The 25,242-nt window shown below is 37.9% G+C and overlaps 1 protein-coding gene across 2 annotated transcripts in view; it reads left to right on the forward strand.

Moving 5' to 3' along the window:
• Positions 1-25,242, forward strand: part of LOC126198441 (multidrug resistance protein homolog 49-like) — a 439,165-nt gene that overhangs the window by 178,112 nt on the left and 235,811 nt on the right. For both annotated transcript variants that reach the window (XM_049934764.1, XM_049934763.1), the window contains exon 7: positions 7,336-7,507. In XM_049934764.1, the coding sequence (XP_049790721.1) occupies positions 7,336-7,507 (172 nt within the window). The remainder of the gene's footprint in view (positions 1-7,335; positions 7,508-25,242) is intronic.

Raw genomic sequence — 25,242 nt, forward strand, 5'->3', positions numbered from 1 at the left:
TAATCTTAGCCATATATTCTATTTCAAATAAAATCATATGTTGAATCTGATTCTTTTTCTGCATCACTCGACTCAATAATTTATTTTACTGTAACAGAAACTGCTCATCCTGGGAGGTATAATGTATGTTTCCTAGAAACATTTGCCATATAATCATGATTTTTGGAGCTTTCTCTGGTTACCAGATAACAAGCAGTCGAATATGGCAAGTTTATTTTCTTGTTCTTAATACACTGCTTGTGAGGAAATGTCATTTTTTGCTTTGTGGGCTGACAAATATTTGTTTGAAGGTGTCTGAATATTGTGTAACCCAAAAAAACCTTTGTGCACACACCCCCATGTGCTCTGCCATTTCAGTGAGATGTTACCACCAGTATTGTAAAATCCTCACATCTGCATTAAAAAAGTGAAGTACCTGCATTACTCCAGAAACAAGCCAAAAATAATTAAAAAAAATTATTAAAAAGTAACAACAAAAATTGTGATCCAAATAGAATGATATTGCCCCCATCCCCCCTTCCCCCTCCCACCTCTCACGAAAAATATCTCAAGCAGAAACTGTGGTATGTTTAAATCATTGGCAGTCAAATTCAGTGATTCCTTCCTGATAGTGGCAACATACATACATACATACATACATACAGTAATAAGCAATCAGTACAGATACATTAGATTTATGTGTACAGGCACCATATCCACTACCAATAGAAGCTGCAAAAATTCAACCTCAAACTAACTTAGGCTATAAAATTCAACAGGTCACTAAAAAGTAGTTATTCTTTTGGTTCTGATGTGTTATCATCATATTAAAATTATATGACTTGATAGGATTACTCTTTCTTAACCAATTGCTGACTCATGGTATACTTCCCAACAGACATAATTATGCTATAGTAATTTACATCTGCAAAAATGGAGATAAGCAGTCCACCTCTAATTTCAGATCTGTTTCACTTCTTCAATTTTTTGTGATTGAGAAAGTAGCCTATGATAGAATTTGAACTCATTTATATGCCCAGAACGTGATTGATTATTTTCTTTACTAATTTGTGAAACAATTTACATGGTATGGATTTCATCCTTCAAAATTGAAATTTAACAGCTTACAATTAACTCCTAACACAATAACTTCTGCTGAAAAAATATATTTTATTTACTTTAAGTGTGCTGCCATAGAAGATAATTCCTGAAAACAACAGGGAGTGCAAATATGCAACATAATCCAACATTCTTGTCTTCAGGTCAACGGAATACAAGACATTTATAAGGGCAAAACAAAATGAGCTGAAGATCTTAATTGGTTTACCTAGTTGTCACTTTAATGTGTTTTTGCACTATACCATGAAGAATTTTACTGTATTGTACTGTAAGACATTAACAACAGCACAGCCACAATGAACCCAAGTTTATTCTTCTTCCACATACAAGCGAACAATAGTTGAGAACAGAGTCATAAACATAAAAACAATCCACGTTTTGTAAATAAGGTCAGACATTTAGCAACAAAAAAAGGTGCTCCTATGTTAATTACAATGAAATGGAAAGGCATCCCATTTTTAAGGATCTTGGGTAGGCCATAGAATCTAGGAGCAACTGCAAAATGTTGACGCAAACCTTTGGTGACTTTCACTGGAATCGAGCTCTTCCTGATGAATTCCCAGGTCTTTCTCTGGATCCTACCCATTGGATCACTTTTTAATTTACAGTATGCAGGATCATCAAGCAGTTTGTATATCTTGCTATTATATTCTGTGTGGGAGAGAAGCACAGTAGCATTTCCTTTGTCAGCAGGTAAGATGACGATGTCTTGGTCTCCTCTCAATTCTCGTAGAGCATTTCTGTCAGCTGAGGTGACGTTAAACTTAGGCTTCTTAGGTGTAACTCGACTCAAGACGCAGCGTGTGTCATGCCTAATCCCTTCGGCATCATCCTCAAGAAGTTTCGAAATGGTCTGTTCTATTCCACTAATCACATCTTCGATGGGAATGTTCCCCAGTGTAGGTGCAAAATTCAGACCCTTCCCTAGCACCGAAACTGCAGCATCATCCAATGCCTTCTCCATGAGATTAAACATGGTACATCTTCTTGGCATGTCTTCTTGCATTCGAGATTCAACTCGATCATATACTGGAGGAACGGGGTAGACAGCACCACTTTAGCGCTGGCCAGTTGGATTGAACGTCAAGATAAGGTTCCTCAAATGACAAAAGTAATGTTGGAGCACTGACTTATATGGTTGCTAAATCTCTCACATCACTACTGGGACCTCTTGTAGACAAGTGCAACCATCATATTCCAAATTCTGGGGGTTTTATAGATCGCCTGAAAACTCTTACAATCCAATTGTTGGATCTCTTAGTAAGTTTTAATGTTGTGTCTTGTATACAAAGGTGTCCTTGCAGTAGTCTTATAGCTCATTAGCAACAAGTTTGTGGAGGCCATAGTGGCATTATTTAATCAGGTGCTTACTTCAATGCTATTCTTTATATAGAACATGTGCATGAAGAATGCACAGGCAAAGATATCATGTATGTGCAATGATTTGCAGATATATGACACTATACTCAAACACCCTCCACCAAAGATTGCAGAGCAGCCCTCTTGCACATACGCTGTACGCTATGTTTACTAACAGTACGGCCAGATGTTACTCACTAAAAACTATACTAAACCAATGTTATGACGTATGTTATCAAACAATCTTGATTTTCTCATCGTGATTTAATAGCAGCCAATGCACGGTTCCCACATCCCTGTTGATGAGATTATCAGCTGTGCGGGTATGTATTGCTCCCATAATGACGCAATCCCAGAAAGATGATACTGAGGATAAAACTTCCGTCTTTTCATAAATCATGTGATACCCTGTACTCAAGTAGTGTTCTCCAATTGCCAACTTCTCTGATGCTCTACATTAACAAGGGATCTTATACACCCCACATTTCCTTGATTTTCTCGTCGTGATTTAATAGCAGCCAATGCACAGTTCCAGACTACCCCATTTCAGTATATGATGGAGTTGAATCTCGAATGCAAGAAGACATGCCAAGAAGATGTACCATGTTTAATCTCATGGAGAAGGCTTTGGACGATGCTGCAGTTTCGGTGCTAGGGAAGGGTCTGAATTTTGCACCTACACTGGGGAACATTCCCATCGAAGATGTGATTAGTGGAATAGAACAGACCATTTCGAAACTTCTTAAGGATGATGCCGAAGGGATTAGGCATGACACACGCTGCGTCTTGAGTCGAGTTACACCTAAGAAGCCTAAGTTTAACGTCACCTCAGCTGACAGAAATGCTCTACGAGAATTGAGAGGAGACCAAGACATCGTCATCTTACCTGCTGACAAAGGAAATGCTACTGTGCTTCTCTCCCACACAGAATATAATAGCAAGATATACAAACTGCTTGATGATCCTGCATACTGTAAATTAAAAAGTGATCCAATGGGTAGGATCCAGTGAAAGACCTGGGAATTCGTCAGGAAGAGCTCGATTCCAGTGAAAGCCACCAAAGGTTTGCGTCAACATTTTGCAGTTGCTTCTAGATTCTATGGTCTACCCAAGATCCTTAAAAATGGGATGCCTTTCCATTTCATTGTAATTAACATAGGAGCACCTTTTTTTGTTGCTAAATGTCTGACCTTATTTACAATACGTAGATTTTTTTATATGTTTATGACTCTGTTCTCAACTATTGTTCGCTTGTATGTGGAAGAAGAATAAACTTGGGTTCATTGTGGCTGTGCTGTTGTTAATGTCTTACAGTACAATACAGTAAAATTCTTCATGGTATAGTGCAAAAACACATTAAAGTGACAACTAGGTAAACCAATTAAGATCTTCAGCTCATTTTGTTTTGCCCTTATAAATCTACATCTACATCCATACTCCTCAAGCCACCTGACGGTGTGTGGCGGAGGGTACCCTGAGTACCTCTATCGGTTCTCCCTTCTATTCCAGTCTCGTATTGTTCGTGGAAAGAAGGATTTTCGGTATGCTTCTGTGTGGGCTCCAATCTCTCTGATTTTATCCTCATGGTCTCTTCGCGAGATATACGTAGGAGGGAGCAATATACTGTTTGACTCTTCGGTGAAGGTATGTTCTCAAAACTTTAACAAAAGCCCATACCGAGCTACTGAGCGTCTCTCCTGTAGAGTCTTCCACTGGAGTTTATCTATCATCTCCGTAATGCTTTCGCGATTACTAAATGATCCTGTAACGAAGCGTGCTGCTCTCCGTTGGATCTTCTCTATCTCTTCTATCAACCCTATCTGGTACGGATCTCACACTGCTGAGCAGTATTCAAGCAGTGGGTGAACAAGCGTACTGTAACCTACTTCCTTTGTTTCATGATTGTCATGTATTCCGTTGACCTGAAGACAAGAATGTTGGATTATGTTGCATATTTGCACTCCCTGTTGTCTTCAGGAATTATCGTCTATGGCAGCACACTTAAAGTAAATAAAATATATTTTTTCAGCAGAAGTATTGTGAAAAATAGGTAACTGCACATTATGCACAAACCTTTTTAAAGTTCTGGGATGTATTACACTCACTCATGAATGTGTTTACTTCCTAATGGTGTTATTCTTTTGAGCATATATGTTGGATTCAGCTGAACTGTGGTATATACAGTCACAATACAAGACACGAAACTAGTTTTCATGTGGACTTGCCTCCTTGTCCAGGGTTCAGATTGGAGTTACATGTATTCTGGTTGTTAGATATTCAGACAGCTCCTGACTAACATAAATCATAGAATTGTGAATCTCAAACAGTTACAAAAATATCTTTAATCACTCCTTTATCTAGATTTAATGACTGCAGAGTTCTTTCAGGTGCATAGCAAGTAGCAGCTGGCATTCATTGTGAAGCAACATGGCAAGTAGTAATGTACTGCAAACAGGAGTCTGTATTTACAGAAGTAGGCTACTGTTTTCATTTAAATATGTCAGAGTAACCATGTAAATATTGTGCTAAAATAACAGCTGTTTAATGTAACTGAAGAACCAGCAACATTTTTCAATTTTTTTTCATTATTGTTATTATTTATTTGGTTAAGTTTCACTGGCATAAGCAGGAAGAAACATTGAGCAGAAGATCAGGACTATATTATTATTATTACAGTCTACATATTAAGTTTTTATGGTTTGCATAAGCTTTGTTAGTAATGTGGGAGGGAGAGGCAGCAGTTGCAAAGGATGGGATTGTAACGTGGGCACCAGCACCATTGGGCTTGTACAGTGTGTATGACATGGAGGAGTGAACTGGGAGGAGGAGGAGGAGGAGGAGGAGGAGGAGGAGGAGGAAGGGGAGATAGTTGGAAAAATGCTGTGGTTGCAGGATGTGTGATGCTAGAGTCCTGGGGCAATAGTGAAAGTGGGTGTTGGGCGGGGGCTAGTGGAAAGTGTGCTCAGGTTGATTACAGGATTTGTGGATGTGTTGCAAGGGCAACTCCCATCCACATAATTCAGACAAGCTGATGTTGAAGGAGAAGGATCCAAATGAGACAGGCTGTGAAGAAGCCATTGAAATTGGGACAATCATGGGCACTCACATTGCAGTCTCATGTACCAACCTGTTTATGGACCATCTAGAGCTAAATCTTCCTAGCCACACAAAGTCTTAGTCTCCTTGCATGATTCAGGTTCATTTGTGATATCTTGATGATGTGGAACCAGGGCCAAGACATCCTGTCCTCTTTGCACTCCAGGGTAAACACCCACTCTCTCATCCATTTCACCAGATCCTCCTCAGCCCAACGGGCCACCTCCCTGTTTGTTGACTACCTCTCTGACAGCTGCATCCATACCTTTGTCCATATGTATTCCACCAAATGTGAACAGTTTCTGTATTTTGATTTTGTCATCACTTTCACACCAAAAGCTCACTCACATATAATCTGGCGACCGACGGACTTTGCATCTGCAGTAGTGAGAAATTCCTTGCCCAGTATACTAAAAGTCTTACTAAGGCATTCACTGACAATTGCTATCTTGCACATTTAGTCCACAGACAAATTTACCATGCTATATCCTCCAACCATCCCCAAGAACCTGCTGCAAGGGATCACCCCTCTTTCCCCTCCCCTTCATTCATCTTATCGTCCAGTATCACCCTGAACTGGAACATCTTAATCATTTTCTTGTTGTGCCAGGAAATGAAAAACATCCTACCCACTATCCTTACCACTCTTCCCAAAGTGGTATTCCACCACACACCCAATCAACTCAGTACCATAAGCTATCCTTAGACTATACCAGCCGTCTTCCACATGGGTCATATACCTGTGGAATATTTGGGTAGAAGATATTTCCAATACACCTGCAATTTGCGCCCTACTCCACAGGTTTATTCCATTCTACCACAAGAAGGCCACCTGTAATAGCAGTCATATAACAGCTCTATTGCAATTCATGTGCAGCATGTGAGCATGACCACAAATTAGCTGTGCACCCAAGTGAATGACCACCACCAAACCATGGCCAAAAGCGTAGTTGACCATGCAGCAACAGAATATGCTGTTAAGCACAACATAACTCCCAATTTCGGTGGTTGCTTCACAGCCCATGCTATTTGGATCCCCCCTCCAACAGCGGCATTGATGGGAGTTGTCTTTGCAACACATCCTTTAATGCTGTAATTCTCCTGGCCTTTTTCTCTGTTAGCCTCTGACTTGACTCCCACTCCTGCTCCAGGACTCTTAACTTCACTCAAACTGCATCAAAACCACGTTCCTTGCAATCTCTCTTCCTCTGTTCTGCCTCCCCCTCCCAATCTGCTCCTCCATGTCACTGGTTGCTGCATGAAAGCTCTGAGCTCATCCGGAAAGCTCATAGAGCTCACATGGATTTGGTGCTAATGGTTCAAATTCCTATCCCATGCACCTGCTGCCTCTCTCTCCTGGCCATCAGCCATTCTTCCCAACCCTCACTCTCACTCACTGCTTCCTTTCTCCCTTCAACCACTCTATGCTAGACCTCGAAAAGGAATTCAACCAAAAGCTAACAAAGTTATCAGTCTTGTATATTTTGTATTTGTTATTACCTTTACTGCTTCAATTATTTACATTCCACCAGTGCTTAACATTATCAAATGAACACTTCTTTAATTTGAAATGATAATGTTTCAGTGCTGTTTTCATCAAAATATGTTTATAATATTTGCAATTTTTGTTGCAGATATTTATAAACAACATTTATGTAGAAACAAGTAAATGTTAAAAAAACTAGAATTTTTAAAAAATTGTTCACAGAAATTTAATGCAAAAAATGTTTTTCAATATTTGTGATACTAATTACTGTAATGTTTCTCTTGTTTGTCTTATAGGGATCTTGATAAATTGCAGGATGGCATAGGAGAGAAGCTTGGTATGTTCATATACTTACTGGTGTCTTTCATATCCTCTGTCATTATGTCATTTTTTCATGGATGGAAGTTGACGTTAGTTGTTCTCAGCTCTGCACCAATCATAATCTTCTCTACAGCAGTTGTTGCAAAGGTACAGTTGAATTACTTATTTCATATTTAAACCACAGAAACCTTAAACCATTTACTCACATTATATTGCACAAAATCATTCAGAGTTTCAAAAGTTAATGACTATACTATATTTATCCAACTATAAGATGACCCTGAGTGTAAGACAACCCTCTTTTTTTAGTTTTGACATATTTGTATGAATCAGAATCACAAACTGTTTAAATGATACTATCTACATAAAAAGTTAACATTATACTATTCTGAACTTAGATAATACAGGGAGAAATAAAACCTCAACATCACTTGTATTGTTATCTTCATTTGTAAGCTTATTGGGATTTCTTCCTTTATGGTACTCTTTCCTTATTATGTCAAATCTTGAGCCATCCATAGCATTGGATATGCAACACTTTTTGAATCGCTTCATTACAGATTCAGTTGAGATTCTGCCCCATGCAGTAAGAATCCACTGGCATAGCATAGATATTGAGCATTTATTTAACTTCCCCCTGAGGGCATGGCCTCCTTGAAGAAGTCACTCACTGTAAAGCTGTCACAGGTGAGCGTCAAATGAACTATTCACATCATCATCCATTACTTAAAGTTGCGAGGTCATGCCAATAGAAATTATTTCCAGGTCTGTTACTGACATGTCTGAAAGAACAGATACCATCTTCATATAGATAAGGCTTAGAGGCCAAAGATCTTCTTCAGTGTGGATGCACTCGCATTGCCCGAACTTGTATGGGAATTGGTAGTTTGACTGCCGCGAGTAAAGACTGTGATGGGCAGGGGAACTACAAATGTAATATGTGGACAGAAAGTTGGAAGTGTGGGTCTCAAGGGGAGCATGCCAGAGATAAGTCCCTACAGTTGCACTATCCTCTGTGCCCTGTGTGGCTCAGCCGGATAGAGCATCTGCCATGTAAGCAGGATATCCCGGGTTCGAGTTCTAGTTGGGGCACACATTTTCAACTGTCCCTGTTGACATTTATCAGTACCTGTAAGTAGCTAAAGGTCTGGATTTCATTGTAACTCATTCTTTGAGAGCTGCAAGATCAATGGTATCTGTTCTTTCAGACATTTCCAAAAGAACAGATACCATCTTCATGTAGATAAGGCTTTTACTGGCCAGTGATCTTCTTCAGTGCAGATGCTCTCACATTGCGTGACCTCTTAGGGGAATTTGTAGATTGACTGCTGCGAGTAATGAGTATAGTGGGCAGGGGCACTACAGATTTATGTGGACTGGAAGTTGGAAGTGTGGGTCTCACGGGGAGTATGCCAGAGAGAAGTCCCTGCAGTTGCACTATCTGTGTCCTTGGTGGCTCAGTCGGATATAGCATCTGCCATGTAAGCAGGATATCCCAGGTTCAAGTCCCAGTCAAGGCGCACATTTTCAACTGTCCCCATTGATATTTATCACTGCCTGTAAGCAGCTAAAGGTCTGGATTTCATTGTAATTTCAGTCTAACATTGGGCCATTTATCATCCATCCCTTTACTTGGGGTCTAAGGACAATCTCCGCAAGCAGTTTTTATTTTTCCTGTGAAGAATCATAATGGGAGGAGTTTCCTTCTATGTGCTAGCACTCTCATCATTACCAGAACTTACAGGAACACTTTTAATGCCCTGCAACAGTAATATTTGATGGCATATCAACTGGCATCTGATGGGCATTGCCAGTATGGCCTAACAAACAGTCTACAGTTTTCTTTGACACACAAGGAGTTTCTCAACAAATGAAAAACAAGGACTTTCTCAACAAATTCTTCAGGAAGTCACTAAGCTAGCATTGTTCTGCATTGTAACACACACCCTGCATTCATCACCGTCACCATCATTATACACCAGCCAGTAATTGCTTGTAGTTCCATCACACATCCAGTTAGATACTTCCTCTTTATCTCCAGCTCATTCATTCAAATAATTTCTCAACTAATTGGGAAGCCTTCAGTGTATTTTTATCACACTTTCTGAGCAACCTTTTGTTTCAATTCATGATGAAACCCTTCCCTGCTTTGATCCCATGAAAGTTGGCCATGTAGAACTGGCATTCTTCAATTTATTCTTCAACTGATGCCCCCTACAAACATTCACTTCTATGTCACCAAATTTTCTTCCTGCTACACAGGTGTTTGTAAACTCTGCTTAATGAATCACTGTTACTTAAAATTAAGATCATGTAGTTTGCGCGAACCAATTGTGAAGTGTGAACTCATAGATCAGCATTTATCAACAGTGTCATGGCTGTGAATTGCATCCTGTATAGATTATTACAGTTTACAGTTCTTCATGACTGACAATGTAAGGAAACTCAATGAAAGCCTAATTTGTCCTCTCTGTCTCCTTCCATATGAATCAGCAGAAATTGTACCACTTTGGATTAGTACTGTCATCAGTCTTGAAATTCAACAGTGCTGTGTAACAGTAGCTGCTTTAGTGCCATATTTGCACTTTGTTTCTACAGAGACAAATTAATTGTAATAAAAATATGTTCATGCAGAATACTTTCAGATACTGTTTTTGAGTATTTATCCAGTTTTAAAGTCAGTTCGATTCCAGTTATTATTGGGTTCACACAGACTACAGTTCAAGCATATTAGGTGTTTATAAAAAGCTAAGATACTGGTAGCACGATAAAATTTGCAGCCTGATTTGGGCCATTTCATTCTTATAACCTTATTTAAAGATAAGGAAACTTTTTTTTAGAGGGAAGGGTTCCTATTTGATCCATTTGTAAAATAAAGCTCATTTAAATACAAATTTAGGACACAGATTTTATTTACATTTCAGTATACATTTAGTGAAAAAAAATTCTGTGCACATTCTTATCTGTAAATTTAAAAATAATTTGCCATTGTATGGTACAATTTGAAACGCTCTGGCATGCATGGTGGAATTTTACAGTCAGGGCACCACCATACTGTTTCTTTTCTTGAAGACTTTCCATTGGACAGTTCTGTTTTTTCTGCACAAACTTTGCACACTCTTGTGGGATGCACCTTCTTTTCAGTGGAAGGAATCCTGTCTGCAAAATGCCTCCCTAGAAGTCTGCTGCTACACACATTTTGGGGAGTAGCAGTATGTTGGTATACAGCACCTTTCTTTGAAAATTCTTCACCTAATAACAGAAGAAAATTTGCCAAATGGCAGCCTTTGTTGTGATTGTTTCTTATTTTACGGTACAAGATGAAAGCATTCACCGCTGACATTATAAAAAGATGGAAAAACAGTTTCATCCACCACTTCATTTGCCTTCTCTTGAAAGGGTAGTAAGATATAAGTTAGTCATTTATGTCTACACCTGTCTTGTTGAGGTTGTAGTCTGGAATGGCATCAGGTTTCAGTTTCTTTGTCAGCCCCATTTCACTACATACTTCTACTTCTGTTTTGGTCATCTTGCGATGACTTGACAAACACAGAACATCTCTTGTGTCCCTCCACTTCAGGCACAACAAATGTTCCTTCCTCATAAATATGCAGTCACCTTTTTTCAGTTTTTTGCTGACTACACCTTGCCTATGAAGCCCTCTATGATTAGGCATGCATGTCCTCTCAGCCTTCATCTTATTCTCCCACAGGAAATCAAAAACAGCAGGTGAAGTGTAATATATGTCCATATAAACAGTATGTCCCTTTTTGAGGTAGCCAGACAGAAGTCTCTGAAAAAGGGCAGTGACTGAATTGTCTTCCTGCCCTTTACCTGTGTAAACTTCAGTGCATAAAACATATCCTGTCTTTGCACCACACAAGGTAAACAGTTTGATACCATACTTGTCAGGTTTGTTTTTTATATAGACATGAAAAATAACTTTTCCGCTGAATCTACAGACATCTTCATTTATAGTGAGGATTTCCTCAGGCGAAAACAATGCTGTAAACTGTGCGAGTAAATGATTCAGGAATGGTCTGATTTTATGCATGGGGTCATGGCCAGGTTCATTTCTTGGAATGCATGAGGCACTGTCGTTGACATGTAGGCAAGAGAGAATAGCAAAAAATCTATTTCTAGCCAGAACTTGTAAATGGACCGCCACAAGTCGTCGTAGATATCTTTTGCTAATTGCTGATAAACGCACTATTTCACTCCCATTTACGGAGCTTGTTAGCACTTGATGTTAGGTTGGCGCCATTACAAAATATTGTATTGTAGTAATCGCTGCTGCTTGCTGGATCGCTGCGGAGTCTCGTTGCTGATGCTGGCTCTAAATTTGTGTTGTCTAGGGTAAACACATGAGGTTCCGTGTTTTTCATGTGCTTTTGATGATAAAGAACGAGCGAAACCAACACATATGTAAACATCAAACATTTATTCCTTTAGTGGCCATATTAATTCCACTGTCCACCAAAGACCATAACACAACACAAAGTAGTACTTCCTTTACATGTTCTTTGACTTGTTTTGCCAAACAATAACACAGAAACACACTTCACCAAAGTGACATTCCGACTGCCCTACTGCCTCCGACTGCTCTCTCGACCTTTCTCGCTGCTTGTATTTATAACATTGTCAAAGAACTACTAAAAAGAGATATAGTTTATAAGTCACATGTACATCTGTTATCATAATTTGTGCAGAAAAGTTGTTAATTTGCATCGAGTGACATAATTTAACATGTTATTAAAATGACAGACAGATTTGTTGACTTGACAGAATAATTCTTTGTTACAAAAAGGCTGTTTTTTAGAAGTTTGTCAATTGACTTCTCTAATTTGCATAAATAAGTAAGTAACATGAATTATGAAGAATTACATTGGTTTTCGTCTAAAATAGGATTGATTACGTGAATACTGAGTGAAAATGCTCCTAGTGAACAAATAGGTTTCACTGGGCGATTTTTATTTAAGGAGATCCAAAATACCTAAGTTGGCCACTATTTTTCGTACTTCATATTAATTATTTAAGATAAACTTAGTGTTTTTCATGATGACATTTGCTGTATCAGTGATCAAGTGATATAAACTTTTGTGTGGGTTAGTTATTCAGTATAATTTAATGGGTTGACTGTTTATGGAGACATGTTGTGCAATCATTGTTAACATACACAATAACTTTTCTATAATCATAAATACTCATTAAACTGGTTGAATTTGGAAGGGATCGCATACTTCATTAAAGTAAAGCCTTTAATATGTTCCGTTACAATACCCCCCTCGGGTAATATCATTTACAGAATGTTAATGATATTAGCCGACTAGGACAAATGTGTCAATTACTATGCATAATGTGTATGTATACAACAACCGTTACACCGTTTCAAAATGACTTTTTCCTGAAAATATTTTAGTTGTGTTGTTTCAAATGCACTTTGTGTTATGTCAATCGGTATGACAGCATAATAAAAATATTTAGTAATACATGAAAGTAAAAAAAAAAATGTTAATCTTTGCTCCCAGTGAGCCACATGGAAAATGATCAAAAAACAGACACAAATATATCACATGCGATTTTAAGATATATAAAAAATATATATGTAAATTATTTCAAAGTCAGCTCTCATTGAGTCACAGATTAGTCAAGATAATAGAAGGAACATAAATATATTACATAGATGGACAGGTCATATGTCCATAAGAAAATATTGCCACTGTCTGTTCCTTTTGAGCCACATAAAAGAAATGAAAACCAAGAACATAATTATAGGTATGGACATGATATATAAATACACACACTAGTGAAGTCACATGTATGGATATAATATGCATTTAAAAAAGAAACGAAATATTTAAAAAACTTGTCTCCCATTGAGACACATAGTCAAGACAGTACAAGAACATATGGATACTAAAATTGGACACTTAAATTGGTCACAACATAACACAAACATCAAACTTGGTGAACATCTGATTAGCTGTAGAAAATTGTCCACAAATCTTATGTCTAAGAAAACAATAGTAACACAATGATGGGTCTTGCACCACAATTTTTACATTGTCTTTTATTTGGTGCAATCATGTCCCATATTCAACAATACAAAAAGAAAGTAATAAATGTTTGTCACCTCTTTGGGTGCATGGTTAAACTTGCCCCTTGCAAGTAAAGAAGATGTCTCCAAATTTAATATTCAATGGTGACAATAAAAATATAAAAACATTCTCTCAGAAATCTGGAACTTTTCCAGGGTCTGTAGTATGAGTGGTAGTTGCTACTTGACACATCCAGTAAAAATCTTTGCTGATCACATGCTTTATGGAAAATGGGTAAGTAACTGTATTTAAACAGGGAAATGTGCTTAATCATGTTTATATGGTTTCAATTCAGTGATGTTTCTTAGTCCAAATAACCTTCTTGATCTGGGAAAGATAAGTCTATACGCATTAGGACGTGGGCTTTCTTTTATTTCAAATGGACAAATGTCAATGTTTACTTTAACATATAGATAACCTAGCTCAACATCTTTGTCTACTTCAGTATTTTCAAACAATAGATCATTTTCAATTCCTTTAGTTCCTAAGTCTATTTCCTCTTTCCTACACTTAGACACATCCCTCTCTGTTTGCAAAGCATTGACATTTAAACATAAACCTTTGTTTTCATCTGTTCCTCTTAACACTGTGTTGTCACTTAACAACCTACTGTTTTCACCCCCTTTTTTATAAAGTCCACTACGGATTCTTGTCCACCATGTAGGATACAAGGTTGCACTTACCTTTGCTAATTCTTTCCAAAAGACATCTTTGTTTATACAGTTTCCATAGTTGTTCCACAAAACTTCTAAAAACTTTTCCCCTTTTTCTTGAAAACACCCATTTACATTCAATCCCTTTATATTTTCTTTAATATTATTCTTATTAGTACCATTCTCATAGTTTAATGTTTCATAGTTCCCAATAGGCAATAGCTTGTCCTCAGATACACATTCCCTAGTCTGCATTTCTCTTAAATTAACCTCATTATTACCCATGTTCGTCACATCACTTACCTTTACCACATAATCACTTTTCAATTCTGCAAATACTTTTATTTCTTCCTTCACACTCTCATCAATAACATCACTTGATTTAGGATCATTATTTAAATGTCCCTCTATTACTTCTTCCTCCTCCTCAACAACAACCCCATCTTCAGTTTCCCCCCTATGTATCTGAATCTCAGCAATTGAGTCTTTGGCTCCATTAAACACATCGTCATCCCCCTTCATATCAAATAAACCCCCCAAAATAGATTCTACTTGTGGTGTGTCTGACTTGTTATTAACACCAGTATCCTTTTCAGCCCAACTATGGAACTCTGCAATACCTTCAACTTCTGCACTTTCACTAACTACCTGTGCTTGAACACAGTTTTTATTAACTGTATCACTTTTACTCATAGTATCCCAAAACCTTTTATTAAATTCTAATTTATTCATTCTAACAACTTCAGTATTTTCATGGTATTTACTTTTTACATTGTATCCTCTCCTTTTCCAGTTTCGGTTATGTGTTGTCCTGTCATAATATTGTCTAGCCCCAAAACTACGGACATCTAGTGGGACTGTCCACCGTTTCCCGGCTGGTTTCCTCGGTCTGTCCGTTTGTAGCTGTCGTTTTGTTCACTCGTTTCAACAAACCCCCTTCTATCTTGTTCTCTTCCCCAATACCTATTTCTATCATTCCTGTTATCTCTCCTCCATCCTCCCTCCTGTGTATTGTTTCTGAAATTATGTTCATATCTCCTATCTCCCCTATTTGGAGCATTATTTCCTGTATTTTCAAAGTCTCTCCTCCAATAATAATCTCTATTTACATTCCTGTTCCACCCCCCATACTGGTTGTTGCCAGAGCCAAAACTTTGGTTACTTTCTCTTTCCAAGGCCCTATCTAATCTATCTACAAATTTCAGGAACTCTTCCATTGAATCGTCTGGTCCATGGACCAATTCCCACTGCAGTCTCTCTGGTAATCTTCTTTTTAAAACATCAATTTGTGTCATAATATCAAAAGAATTATTCAAGTGAGCAAGTTTTTTCAATTGATCTCTGCAAAATTTTTGCATTCCCCCTACTTTCCCTCTATACACTGGTCCATTTAGAAATTCTGACTTTAATCTGGCTTGTATGGACTGTGACCAAAATTTACAAATAAATTTAGCTTCAAACTCTTCAAACGTATTCCAAGAATCATTATTCTCATTTGCCCAGGATAGGGCCTCCCCTTCTAGAAACCGTTTTACTAACTTAATTTTTATGTTATCAGACATTCCTACAACAAACATATCCTTACATTGGTGAATAAAGTCAATAGGGTGCAGATTTTCACCAGGAAAGCATTTCACTTGGATGTGCCCATTCATTGTATTTTGATTGTAAATCGTTTGTTTGGACATCAATGCGTCCTCCAATTGTGTATATTTAGTGTGTATATTTTCTACTTTTGTATCTACATTAGTGGTGTACACGTTGTATTCCTGTCTAAGGTTTTCTGATGTTTTGTCTATTCTCTGATCTAATCTTTTAGCTTCAGTATCTACTCTGTTGTAGATGACAGCAATACTGTCTGTGTTCGCTTGTATGTTTTCATTTAAACTTTCAACTTTAACTTGAAATTCTTTTCTGAAGTGTATCAACTGTTCACTAGTGTTCTTACTGAGAGTAGTTCTAAATTCCTCACACTTCTCATTGAGATGAGTACTTAATAGATCAAAATCCAAACTTAACTTATCCAGTCTGTCTGTGTTTTCTTTAAGTTTTAAACTTACTTGTTCACTTGATTGTTTAAAATCCAAACTTAACTTATTCAGTCTATCTGTGTTTTCTTCACTTGATTGTTTAAGTTGCGAGCTTATTTGAGTTGCAAACTCTGCTAGCCATTCTGTTAAGTTTAATTGTTCACCACCCCCTGGTTCAATTTTTACATTTCCTACGATCTCATCCCTCTCAGGTAGAGACATGTTAACAATGAATTATTTTAAATGACAACAACAACAAAATACCTTGCTTTATGTCTATGCTATGATGTCGTGGTCGGTGTTCTTGTTGGCTTTCTTCACTTATATTCGGTTTTATTGAAGCTGAAGTCTTGATTGATGAAATCCATTGACATAATCCAGACGTTAATCTTCCGAGCGGTGTGATGATAGTTTTTCGTAGTCGCACAAACACACTTTATTTATTTATTTTTGACATATTTTCACTGTTGCCACAATGCACAAATAAAATTTTTTGGAGTGCTAAGCACTTACGAAATTTATCGCTGCACTATTATCATCGATGCACTTAAAGATCCCGGACGAGCCCCCACTTTTGTAAATGGACCGCCACAAGTCGTCGTAGATATCTTTTGCTAATTGCTGATAAACGCACTATTTCACTCCCATTTACGGAGCTTGTTAGCACTTGATGTTAGGTTGGCGCCATTACAAAATATTGTATTGTAGTAATCGCTGCTGCTTGCTGGATCGCTGCGGAGTCTCGTTGCTGATGCTGGCTCTAAATTTGTGTTGTCTAGGGTAAACACATGAGGTTCCGTGTTTTTCATGTGCTTTTGATGATAAAGAACGAGCGAAACCAACACATATGTATACATCAAACATTTATTCCTTTAGTGGCCATATTAATTCCACTGTCCACCAAAGACCATAACACAACACAAAGTAGTACTTCCTTTACATGTTCTTTGACTTGTTTTGCCAAACAATAACACAGAAACACACTTCACCAAAGTGACATTCCGACTGCCCTACTGCCTCCGACTGCTCTCTCGACCTTTCTCGCTGCTTGTATTTATAACATTGTCAAAGAACTACTAAAAAGAGATATAGTTTATAAGTCACATGTACATCTGTTATCATAATTTGTGCAGAAAAGTTGTTAATTTGCATCGAGTGACATAATTTAACATGTTATTAAAATGACAGACAGATTTGTTGACTTGACAGAATAATTCTTTGTTACAAAAAGGCTGTTTTTTAGAAGTTTGTCAATTGACTTCTCTAATTTGCATAAATAAGTAAGTAACATGAATTATGAAGAATTACATTGGTTTTCGTCTAAAATAGGATTGATTACGTGAATACTGAGTGAAAATGCTCCTAGTGAACAAATAGGTTTCACTGGGCGATTTTTATTTAAGGAGATCCAAAATACCTAAGTTGGCCACTATTTTTCGTACTTCATATTAATTATTTAAGATAAACTTAGTGTTTTTCATGATGACATTTGCTGTATCAGTGATCAAGTGATATAAACTTTTGTGTGGGTTAGTTATTCAGTATAATTTAATGGGTTGACTGTTTATGGAGACATGTTGTGCAATCATTGTTAACATACACAATAACTTTTCTATAATCATAAATACTCGTTAAACTGGTTGAATTTGGAAGGGATCGCATACTTCATTAAAGTAAAGCCTTTAATATGTTCCGTTACAAACTGAACCTGGAAAAGGTGTGGAAACAAAGTTGTTTGTAGATCAGTGATCACGCAGCCTATTTTTCTTCACCAGGCACATGTGGATTATGACAGCAAAGAACAAATACATTTCATGGAGCTTTACCCCTGTCCATGAGCTCCACATGCTATTGGGTTTCATTTTGCCGGATCTTCTCATTTTATCTGCAATAGATTTTGCATACCTGTTAGTTTCTGACTTGATGTGTTTTACCATTGATTCAGGGAAAAAAATTGGAAAAAAAGGACTGCTGCTGTCACCCATTTCCCCCACACATCCACTTTCCTCTTTGAATTCAGGCAATGAAGGTTGCACGTCTAATGTAGTCCAACCTAATTCCACATCTGAAGATTTTGGAACACTAGAACACCTTCTCTTGCGTGGTGACTGTAGATGGCACTACATTTGAAGTACTGCCTTCAGTATTAGGCAGTACATTATATACCACTACAGTGGTTTTGTACAACTGAGGATTGTCCTTGACAATGCCGAAATAGTTTCAGAAATATCCACACGATGGCAGCACCATGCAGTGGGCGGATCACAGCATGCCAAGCCCGAATATTAGACACTAGTGCAAATAAAACAAAGGGAACAGAGGAAGATGAGCGGAGTTCAAGCGTGGGATGCTCACAGCGTGCCTGTCACACGAGCTGCGCTCAGGCTTGGGACTCAAAGTGTTAAAATATCATTTGAAATGTAGGTCATGTTCAGTTATAATCTGAGGTACCTGGAAACTGAGAGACACATAAATATCATCTACAAATTTTGTATTATCACATCTGTAAATGGCCTGTTACTCATGCATTTATTTTTCATGCATCTAATAAAGAAATAGATACAATCAAACAATGGAAAATCCAGGAAGAGAGAGGTAATTGTCAGATTCTAGTGCTGTGTGCTGTTTTAACAATTATGTAGTCAGATCTCGTTACCTGTTCCAGTGAGTAGTACTAATATAAAGTTTAGGTGAGTGTGTGAAAATGAGACAACATTTTGATGAACTCACCTGGCTGAAACACTAGAATTTTATATTAATGATGAAATCTATATTTATACCTAACTAGTATAGATATCACAGTAGTAAAATTATGTGGGAAAGCCATAACTTTGTAAAAATCTGCTGTCCCTTTGTTGGTACTGAATAACTGCTATTTTTCAACTTAGGAATTTTTACAGTGGGACTTCATTCACATCATTTTCAGTAAATATAACTGTATGATCAACTGAAGTCAATCCTAAACAAATTTTGAATAGTAGGAATGGTGTACTGCGACACTAAGCTCTTACCTGTGTAGTGAGTGTCGTCAGAAGCAAAGTGCTGGATTCAAAAGTCAGGTTTTTGGGTTTAATGATGCTTGAGCACAGAGTCGTAATTTACATTAAAAACTCAATTTAGTGTAATTTTTCCCACTAAGTGAAAGCTCATTGTGTAGTTTGCACAGGTACATAATAATAACCATATGCAGTGAAAATCCTTGTGAATTATGGTCATGGTAATGTGCTTAGAGATAATATTTATAATTTATGTCAACAGTGTGCCCACAGTTACAATTGTGAGTGCAAAATTTGCACGTTCACAAATTATCACATCTGTAAATGGCCCGTTACTCATGCATTTATTTTTCATGCATCTAATAAAGAAATAGATACAATCAAACAATGGAAAATCCAGGAAGAGAGAGGTAATTGTCAGATTCTAGTGCTGTGTGCTGTTTTAACAATTATGTAGTCAGATCTCGTTACCTGTTCCAGTGACTGAAAAATTGTCATCCAGCAACAATATCCTATCACCAAGATCAGGTGTGACTATCTTGTATACAAGCATTGTGTGTGTTGAGCCTCTAGCAGCTTCTGGTGTATCCCCCCACACCCGCCTCTTCCCCCAGATAATTTATGCATACAGATTGATTTTGCTAAACAGCAACAAAACTAAAGAAAATGATCCCCAAGAGAATAACAGTAAGAGAGGACGTGTGGATGGAAATGCTTTCCAAGGGAGATATGCCCACTTGAAGATGGAAATAAAAGATCTTTGACAGTGTAGGTTTCAGTGGTTGAAAACACAAATGAGAAGACACCAAGCAAATGGGAATATTCTGTCTGCAATGTTGTTTTAGCTCCACACACAAGAAGGCAGTAACGTTGTCCTCAATGGCAGCATGCTCACACATCAGTACTAAGGACCACCCACTTCACTGCTCTTACTAACTCACTCTGGTGTGGACATGTCATGTAGTGCAGTGCTGAGAGATGATGGTCTAGTATACCAACCAGAAACAGGCTGACATTGTCTTTACATAATGATAGGCAAGTGCCAATGGGTGGGCAGCGGAACGACTGTACCAGGAAAAATATCCCCACTGACTGCAAACACATCATCCTGTTTGCAGCAGTGTTTCATCATTTGTGAGAGACAGCCTCATGTGACCGTGAAAAGTAGGTGCTTCCAGTACATGCACAGGCCTTGGTGGAACAGATGTGGAACGCTGTAGAATATGGCCCCAATATCAATAGTAGGCAGTTGGCCCACCAGCATGGTGTAAGCCAGATGACCATGTTGAACACTATCCTTGACCACTTCACTTATGATGCATGCAGACCTTAATACATATGTATTTGTCTCCTTGGTGACAGTTTTGTTCTGGTTCATTGTGCAGGCCACCACAATGCTGGGATTTTTGTCATCTGTTCCATGTACAGATGTGGCTACTGTCAAATTTCACGACCACCATCTACAGGCTACAGAGGATCCCCACAGTATGGTGGCAGTGAACCATCAGAACTGGTTGAGCCTCCTTGTGTGGACACCTTGTGGATGCCTTACAGGTGAAGCATATTTACATTTCCTGTTGGTGACCCTGCCTCCCCTGCTACACAGGGTAATGTGGCTACCACATGATGATGCTCCAGCTCACTTCCACATTTCCATGCAGAGGCACCTTGACAGTGTTCATACTGGCCCAAGGATTGCCTGAGGTGGTCCAGTCGCATGGGTCATCAGACCTCAGCCATTTGGATATCTACTCGTGGAGGGTAAAGAAGTCTTGTATGCGAAGCTCATCCCAGACATGCAGACATTTGAACAACACATTCGTGCTGCCTGTGAAATTATACAGTTGCAGGATAGCACTTTGAACATATGCATCAGTCACTGCTCCATTGTTTGTCAGTACTGTCACTGCTCCATTGTTTGTGGGCATGTAAAGGCCCAAGGTAACCACTTCAGACACCTTGTCTAATGGTGATCTCATGACAGTGTGTCATGCACTGCATTTCTAACATTTCCGATTTAAAGTGCGAGTGTGAATCTGGATTATTTCAGTTTATTCCCCCAAACTACCTTCCACTTCTTTACGAGGTGACTTACTAGGAATTTACAGCCACTCTTCTTTACTGGATAGCTGGCTGCTGGAAATCCTATTGACTTCTTCTCTGTTGAATAATTCTAGGAACAGGAATTTTTAGACTCTTTCTACTTATGAAATAAGTAGACATACAAACTTTGCTTTTCATCAATTAACAATGTATTTGACTTTCATACACAATAAAACTCTCACTTTCAACATTTATATATAACTTCCGGTAAGTCCCTTGTACAGTCGAATGTCAGAAACAAATTAAATTACAGTTAAAAGAAAGTTGGCTTTGATACCGTAACTTTTCTTAACATAAATCAGAAAATAAGTCTTGCTTATAGCAAGGTTATGTCAAGAGTTTTCAAGAGTTCTTTATCAACAGGTACTTCTTGGCGCAGTTTATCTGCCACATCAACTTTCTTCCTGTGACTGATTTTAAACCTGCACACTCAAACATGTGACATGCAGTAGGTACGATTCTACCATCCCACACTCATATCTAGAATAATGTGTGTTCGAGATGGTAGAAGGCTGAGTGGTTCTAGAATTTACCCTGAAATTCTTGAATCACTCCATATCCCCCCCCCCTCCCCCCCTCCATAGATCAAACACGTGATATTTTATACATAATCATTATGCAAATTATATATTATATCACTCATAATAACATTTCATATCTTAACAGTATACATTTCTTACATATGTTTATATACATATCTTTCCTTTCAATAACAATTCTCTGTCCTCTCTTAAACAATCTTTCACTTATTGTTTCTCTACTCTTTTCTTATTTTACTTTGTTATTAAGACATGAGCATTTACTCATGATTTTAGCCAGCTTTACTAATATTTAGGAATTGTGAGGACTCTTTTTCTTTTCCTTATTTCCTTTTTTTCCACTTGTAAACTTCAGGTGCTTATGACACATGAGTAATGTATTTTCTATTCCTATCTTCTGTGCTACCTTTTTCCTAGTATGTACTATTTTCATTATTTGTAGCTTGGAGGAACTCTGGATGAAATGAAAGTGTTCTTCTGACACTCATTTATTTCCACGAAACATAGTAATGCTAGTCATTCATAGAATTCACACTTCCCCAAATAATCCCTATAAAATTTGTGACTTCTGTCACGATACTGTCCCCTTCTCCTAGCATCAGCATCTATTCCTTGCTTGTGGGTTGACCCTATGAGAGCAATTCCTCTTTCCATTCTGGTAGGTACGCCCCTTAGGCCACAGATTGTCCTATCTCCATGCAGGTATGCCTGCCCTTTATACATAGTGAATGCCGGGTATGCACCCCTTATTCTTTCTGAGTAGACCTCACGGTTCATTACCCTAGTATACATTTCTATGTATACCATTATTAAGTATCTTCTGGTGAACATATAAATCTATCTTAAACTTCGCATTCATTGTTTAACATATCATTTACTCCCTAGAGTCCTCCTCCTACTTATCAACTTATATATTTTCAATAGATACTATGTCTACATATACTGTTTACGTCCCACTGTCCTTCAATTCATCAGAGTATTTATTACACTGACGTTTCTTAATGATCAACATGACTAATTCCTCTCCTACTTTCATTTTCTTTCTTTGCACATGCCTCTTTCTTATTTATCCATTACTCTTTACTACTTTATAGTTGTTCATTATGTAGCATTTTCATTCCATGAACTTATATGATTTGTCTCTCTTTGCACATGAGTCCATTGTGCCTATTCTAATCTCTATTTAGAACTGTCACTGTTCTTTTGTTTATGTGCACCTCTTCTTATGTACTTTCGGTGTAGAACTGTCATAGCTTCCTGTATATGGGTGCATATTTACATATGTACAAACATTTATCCCTACAACACCTGGCGGTTCTGACATCGTGACAGACTTTGTCTTATGTAATTTCATGTTTGTGTAGAAGTGTATATTTGTGTATATGTGGATGTGTGTTCATGTAATCTGATTTTTCGGCCTTCTTATCTAAAGATAAAATTTAGGTTTCTAGTAGACACGGAAATACAGAAGGACTTCAGTGATAGAAGTTTGTGAATATGAAAAGAGGGAAAATAGACCGGTCCTCAAATGAGAAGCAAGAAAAGAAAAAATAGATGTGGTTGCTAGGATCAAAGAAGATAAAGAAGATATCCCCAAAGACAAGAAACCCTGCCAACCCCACTTTCCTAGGATCCCTACCCCACAGGTACTTGAGTGAGACGCTGGAGGAAGTCTGGTGTTAAATCATCCCCTACAGAATGGACTTTTGACATCCCTGAAGGAAATCCTAGCAACCCTATGGAAACAGCAAATGATGAAATTAAGGCACATTTGTTTATGAGGGTTGTTTGAAAGGTGTGATATGTGTTTTGTGTTAGTCATGATTTATCTGTTCTTGTAAATCATGCTTTTAGCTACAATACTCACCCCTTTCAAAATTTATACAAATCCTCCCATCTATATCACGTCTTATAAAATGTATAAAATACTCTATACAAAATAGAAAATCTATACACTATGGTATCACAGTTGTTCTGCAAGTCACATCATATTATATTTTCCAAAAATATAATACTATGTTCAGTTTATTTCGTCTAGATATCACTTTTTTTCTGTGATTCTCCTAAGTTGTTCTCTGTTTTATAGTCATATCCAATTTTCTAAGCAATAAGATTACAGGATAGTTCTAGATTTTAAAGGAATTTGGTGCAGGAAAACTATTTTGGAAGAAAAACTGAAGACAACTCGGAATCCGATGGTCGTTACTCAGCCTGTTAACTCAGAATGTTAACATCCTTGGGGGATATATGATTTTACATCCTTTACATTGTATTTCCCCTTCTCTAATCCAGTTGTGGAATCTACTAAAAATAAGTCTTAGGATGGATCACCGTTTGTACCCGGTTCGGTCCCTCAAATTTTTGGAAAAACTTGTTGTTGTTGTTGTTGTTGTGGTCTTCAGTCCTGAGACTGGTTTGATGCAGCTCTCCATGCTACTCTATCCTGTGCAAGATCCTTCATCTCCCAATATGTACTGCAGCCTACATCCTTCTGAATCTGTTTAGTGTATTCATCTCTTGGTCTCCCTCTACGATTTTTACCCTCCACGCTGCCCTCCATTACTAAATTGGTGATCCCTTGATGCCTCAGAACATGTCCTACCAACCGATCCCTTCTTCTTGTCAAGTTGTGCCACAAACTCCTCTTCTCCCCAATCCTATTCAATACTTCCTCATTAGCTACGTGATCTACCCATCTAATCTTCAGCATTCTTCTGTAGCACCACATTTCAAAGGCTTCTATTCTCTTCTTGTCAAAACTATTTATCATCCATGTTTCACTTCCATACATGGCTACACTACTTACAAATACTTTCAGAAATGGCTTCCTGACATTTAAATCTATACTTGATGTTAACAAATTTTTCTTCTTTAGAAACGATTTCCTTGCTATTGCCAGTCTACATTTTATATCCTCTCTACTTTGACCATCATCAATAGCAAAACTCCTTTACTACTTTAAGTGTCTCATTTCCTGATCTAATTCCCTCAGCATCGCCCGACTTAATTCGACTACATTCCATTATCCTCGTTTTGCTTTTGTTGATGTTCATCTTATATCCTCCCTTCAAGACACTGTCCATTCCGTTCAACTGCTCTTCCAAGTCCTTTGCTGTCTCTGACAGAATTACAATGTCATCGGCGAACCTCAAAGTTTTTATTTCTTCTCCATAGATTTTAATACCTACTCCGAATTTTTCTTTTGTTTCCTTTACTGCTTCCTCAATGTTGTTGTTGTTGTTGTGGTCTTGAGTCCTGAGACTGGTTGAATGCAGCCCTCCACGCTACTCTATCCTGTGCAAGCTTCTTCATCTCCCAGTACCTACTGCAACCTACAGCCTTCTGAATGTGCTTAGTGTATTCATCTCTTGGTCTCCCCCTACGATTTTTACGCTCCACGCTGCCCTCCAATACCAAATTGGTGATCCCTTGATGCCTCAGAACATGTCCTACCAACCTATCC

Source organism: Schistocerca nitens, chromosome 8, assembly GCF_023898315.1.
Source record: "Schistocerca nitens isolate TAMUIC-IGC-003100 chromosome 8, iqSchNite1.1, whole genome shotgun sequence".
Lineage (NCBI taxonomy): Eukaryota > Metazoa > Arthropoda > Insecta > Orthoptera > Acrididae > Schistocerca > Schistocerca nitens.